Raw genomic sequence first — 5,662 nt, 5'->3', positions numbered from 1 at the left:
TGTACTTTAGAATGACTGCTCCAACATTTGAGTAGACTCTTTTTCGAAGAACAGATCACAGGAATTCCACTGCCTCTTTCCTCAGAATTTCTATAACTTTGAGGAAGAGACTTATAGGAAATCTCTTTTACAAGTATAAGTTAAGAAACCAGTCTGTATGTTTATAAGCCAAGGGCGTATATGCAGAACTTCTCAAGAAATCCAGGGGTTAGATATCAGGATATCGCTGACAGCTCACTGACAATGTCCTGTAAGTTGAACATAGTAATACCTCAGTTGTACAGAGGGAAGAAATTAAGTACCAAAGAGCTGAAATAATTCACTTAGAGTGATCGAAAAAAGTTAAGGACAAACTAAACTTGGTTCAGACAATCCTCAAACCCTCACACACATAAAACAACTTGTATTTAAGAGAAAGACCATGTCCATTCTGTTCTCCTTTGTCTTCCAGAACTAATTTTTATTGTTAATTAAATATGCAAATGACTTACATTTTATAAATTAATATTTATTTTTACAGACAATGACCATTATGAATATCGCTGAGATCTGCAACTATTTTTTTATGAACTTTATTTTTTACATTAAGAAGGAAGCACTTTTAAGGTAGAGGTAGATATTCTAATTCAACATGAACCATTTTAACTCCTAAAAGCTTAACAAAGGAATTGTGTTAGTTGGGAACCACTTGCGTACAAGTCATAAAACTCCAACTCAATTGACTTAGGCAAAAGGAGATGGTATTAGGAGGCTATTAGAGAATCTTCATGTACCCAGATGACAGCAAGGGCTGGGGATTTAAGCAGCTGCACCCCTGAGACAAGGAAGAGCAGCTCTCTCCCTCCCCTTTTGGGTTCTCAGTGGTGCTGTTTCGACCTCCTATATTAGAGATTCCATTCTCTCACATGGTGGCCACCAGCAGCTTCCAAGCCCCTCTGTTCCACAGCTTCTCCCATCAGCTTCTAATACTCATCTGCTCCCTTAGCTCAAGTTCAAAAACTCCTGAGGACAAGTTGATCAAACTGCCTCGATCTGCGTGACTATATCCAATGAGGTGAGACACCCTTAATGGTAGACTCTACCTGAAGGGTATGGTTGGAATCTAGGCAGGAGTAATTCTCCAAAAAGGGGACAGGACGGGAAGGAAAGGCTACTGAACAACTAACTGGGCAGACAAACCAAGAATAATCAAGTAGAACAAAAGCAAACACAGATTCTGAAAGTTCAGATAACATCAGAAAGTTAAGATGGCACAAGATAGAACGCTGGAAATTGGCATTAAGGCATTCTTCAGTACATTCTTTTTACTTCTATTTCCCAGCCAAAACAATGAATACATAACTGTGAAGCTTGACAACATACCATTTTCTCTCCCTCTTGTAGATGTTTTCTGTCACTTCCCCATGGCATCAAAGCTTTTGGCCTACAAATTGCCCCTAAAGTCTTACACAAAGCATCCATAATGTTACTGTCAGAATTGTTTCAGAGCTGTCTGTGTTATTTTTAGGGTTCAGATCTTCTTCTGTGCGTTTCCTCATTCCATATTCACGACATTATCTTCCGAGCTTTGCAATTCTGATGCAATTTCCAGTTCATACTTTTTCAATTGCTGCATTTTCATGTTTAAATCCAGCAAAGTTCTGGCCAGCTGGCAATTCTGGAAATGCATTTCCAGCTAAAAGTTAGAAAAAAAGAAGGATTTTTATTAGCCTGAGATATGGATCAAATGAAACTGCTCTCTGCACAGGAAAAATAAGGACTTTGTAGGAAAGGAAAATAAGATATCAAGAAAGACATATTTCTCATCTTATTCTCCAGTTCTGACTGTTTGGCCTGACTATAAAACTGACTTTCTCTACGATAACGTAAAATCCAGATATACAAATAGCTTTCGAAATGGCCTTGCAATGAAAACAAAAAAAGCTCATGCACAGAGCCATCCATTTGAAAAATTCCTGTGCATAGAAGGCTGTTTCCAAGCAATGGCATGTGATCTGCGAGGAAATCATTTATCTGTATGAGCTTTCTGAGCTACAGGATAACTGCTCAGGGCCCCCTGAACTTTCAGGACCTGGGCCCATTTACTTGATTACTTGTCATTTCAAGTTTTTAGGATTTTAAATGGTCTCCCTGCTGAGCAAAACATTTAACGACCCCTTTGTGTGTACTTATAGAATCTAACAATTTTCACTGTAGAGTGAAATCGGTTATACAGCAAGGCTGATTTATACCCTCCCTCCAGTGGGAGTTTGTGAAGATCTTCGTGTATTAAGAAATAGATCCATCTCTCGGGCAATGTACCCAAGAGGCAGTATGACAAAAGCTTAGTCCAACATAATCTTTGTATTATAGTTGAAAACTAGTAATCAACTATTCGCATATTTCTTCAATTAGGGTCTTGTTTAATGCAGTTCATGAGAACCCTGTTCTCTCTGCTGAAAACCCCTCATCAACTCACCAAAAGAAACCACCCCAGGGTGAACCAGGACATTCCGCTGGTAAAAAGCAAATATGGGCGGTCCCCTCCTAATTTGCAAAATAAAGTCACTGGATAAAATGTCTTTCAGTCTTCCTCTGACATATTTTTCTTCACTCTTCAGCACCTGGAACCATTTCTTTGATAGCAAGAATTTGCAAAGAATAAAGTAAATGAACATCCAGCAAACAGACAGTAACAACACAACCACTAGCACAAGAAGCCCTGGCACCTTGCCTACAGGAAGCTTCTGTTCTCCAGTGTGGAACGGACGCCCTATAAACCTGCCCTACTCTTCCAGCTTTATTTCCTGGCCCTCTTCCCACACCAGCTCCCACTGCAGCTGGTCAGAAACTTTGCCCGTCCCAAAATAAACACGTCGTACTGAGCCACATCTTCTGCCCGCTCTGCCCCTTGCCCCCCACTTCCTGTTGAGCTCAGCCAGATGCCAACTCTTCTTAGAAGCCTTCTCTGTCTCGCCTTATCTGTGCTTCCACAGCGTTCTGTACATGTGCCTCTCCTAGCACACAGCCTACACTAGACTGATGATTTTGAGCACAGTTTGTTCCTATTCGTAACTGTATCCCCAGCTAGGGCTGCCTGCTCACGCAACATGGTGGGTTCTCTGTGTGTTTGTTAAAAGACTGAGTGAAGGAATGACTAAATGGAGAAACTGATGATCACCCATCCTATACTTTCATGCCAAGAATCAAGCAGTTGAATTATTGATAATGGCTCACCATCTAAGCAAAACAAAGTATGTGTAACTCACACCTGTTTAGGAAAGTCAAACACCAATGATTCCTTAATTTTCTTTCCTCATGGATCCCACTGAGAATCTAATGAAAGCTATGAAAGAAGTGCATTTTATGCACTGAGGAAAGAAGTGCATTTTATGTGCATACAAAATTTGGCATACAATTTTAGGTATATAGAACCCCTGGAATTCACTCACAGGCCCTGGAATTCAATGCAAGCCACTAAGAAGACCAATTCTAACAGCATAAGTAACATTTCATAAATAGTAACATGTCTCTAAATTAACTGAACCTGTTCATCATTGTTCCTTACACAAATACCACCCTAACAGATGATGTGTATACATGTATGTATCCATACATGTATGGATAGGTGCCAGTTCCTACAGAAAACTGGCTAACGGCCCATTATCAAAAACGGCTCCTTCTAGTGGTGATGGTGTTGAGGATCCACATTCTTTTGCTTCTTCATGACTGGTCACACACAATGGTGAAATTGTTGGCCAAGATGTTGACCGTGATCTATATCTCAGGAACACAGCATCTGTGTATATGTGACATTCTTTGCGTCCTTTCCAGAAAAACCCTTGATCTTCCATGCCTATGTATCTGTCACTTTGGGGGCACAACCAAAACACAGTAAGAGCCACTGAGTAGTGTCTGTGTTCTATGCAGTTTATATAACATTAACTCATACAATACTGACAGTGATCCTATGAGTTTATTATTTCCATTTTACAGCTGAAACCCAAACTTGCTAATTAGCATTCCTAAAGTAATAGGAACAGTGAGAGCAGAGCCTGTAAATGTTAATGCTGGGATTTGAACCCTCATCTATTTGGAATTTTATTCTCCACCTCTTCCCCACCCCCGGTGTATTACATGCTTAAAACTCCTACTAGTGGAATGACTAGTTAAAATGCGAAGGTTCAAGTGCCTCGGAGCTTACTGAATGTAATTTCTTCACTTGATTTAAATCAGTCAGCTGAGGGCGTCCCTGGTGGCGCAGTGGTTGAGAGTCCGCCTGCCGATGCAGGGGACACGGGTTCGTGCCCCGGTCCGGGAAGATCCCACATGCCGCGGAGCGGCTACGCCCGTGAGCCATGGCCACTGAGCCTGCGCATCCGGAGCCTGTGCTCCGCAACGGGAGAGGCCACAGCAGTGAGGGGCCCGCGTACCGCAAAAAAAAAAAAAAAAAAAAAAGTCAGCTGAGGTATGGGAGGGATGGTGACACCCCAGGTCAGCAGCACAGGGTGACTAAGCCCGGTCTCAGCCTTCCAGTGGGCATCCTCATCCATAGCACACCCCTCCAGGCCATCTCTACTGATGAGGGGTCTCGCCCAGCCACTGCTCAGGTATCTGAAGAAAACCATGTGTTTCTCCGATATGGCTGGGTCAGAATTAATACATACCTTGTCAAATCCAAATTGTTAACACTGGTAAAATTAAATTGACTACCTTCTTGCCCTTCTTAAACTCAGAAACAAGATAAACTGTTAAGGTTCTTAAATCAGACAACTGACAGATGGTTGAATCCGTTCTAAAGTAGTGGTTAACATTTCATTAGTATTCAATGCAAAAGACTAGAACTTTCCAAATCTCCACTACACACATTCATGGGCAGCACCGTTTTAAAGCTTAAGTTGCTCTTATTCATTTTGTCTCTTTCAAATTGTACCTAACTTGGAAATTGTTTAAATCACAAAACAGTAACTAAAATATTTACCTACAGTTCCTCCTGCCTAATGTTAAAAAGCTACAATTTTACAAAATACCTTATTATCATTTTTTGTTTTCTGAATTCTTACCCAGGGGAAAGATAAAACTTGCAGAATAAAAGAAACAGTTGCTGATGGACTCGCTCCATCCATCCTGTGATTTCATTTCATTGAAACTTCCGCCTCCGAGCCCCATAACATGCACGTACTATGAGTTCCCTAGAGGGAACTTTCTATGTGGTAGAAAAATATAGAACAAGCTGGGGAGGGGTGGTGACGGAGGTCTCGGGTGTGTCACTAGTAGACTCAGCCCTCGACAGCCAGCCAGCTCCTCGGGCCCTGCCGGATCCCTCCCCTGCCCCGCTTCCCTCCTGGATGCTGCCTGGGAGGCAGGAGCATCGGCACGGTCGGGGAAGATCGACGGCCGGTGCCCAGCTCGCCCACGCGGCACGGCCTCACCCTCTCCCTGGGAAAAGCGGCGCTCGGCCTCCCAAGCCCTCGGTGGGGCGCGTGCGCGGCCCGCGGCCGGGGGCCCCGGGAGAGGACGAAGGAGAGGCGGCCCCGAGAGCCGGCCGCCAGTGGGCTCACCAGCTCGGCGCGCAGCCGGGCCAGGGCGCTCTCGACGCGCGCCCGGCTCTGCTCCTCCCGCGCCGCCTCCGCCGCCTCCTCCTCCCGCGAGCGCCTCGAGACGCCGCGCGGCGCCGCCCGCT

The 5,662-nt window shown here is 43.9% G+C and overlaps 1 protein-coding gene across 1 annotated transcript in view; it reads right to left on the bottom strand.

Annotated features, from left to right (window-relative positions):
• Nucleotides 1-1,534: 1,534 nt before the first annotated feature.
• AARD (alanine and arginine rich domain containing protein) overlaps nt 1,535-5,662 on the bottom strand; it is a 4,491-nt gene continuing 363 nt past the window's right edge. Inside the window, exons 2-3 of the mRNA XM_024741282.1 lie at nt 5,541-5,660; nt 1,535-1,675 (exon numbers count right to left, since the gene is read on the bottom strand). Coding sequence (XP_024597050.1) covers nt 1,535-1,675; nt 5,541-5,660 — 261 coding nt within the window. The remainder of the gene's footprint in view (nt 1,676-5,540; nt 5,661-5,662) is intronic.

The sequence above is a fragment of the Neophocaena asiaeorientalis genome, unplaced genomic scaffold, assembly GCF_003031525.2.
Source record: "Neophocaena asiaeorientalis asiaeorientalis breed wild unplaced genomic scaffold, Neophocaena_asiaeorientalis_V1.1 scaffold177, whole genome shotgun sequence".
Lineage (NCBI taxonomy): Eukaryota > Metazoa > Chordata > Mammalia > Artiodactyla > Phocoenidae > Neophocaena > Neophocaena asiaeorientalis.
This window is presented reverse-complemented; position numbering and strand designations above follow the sequence as displayed.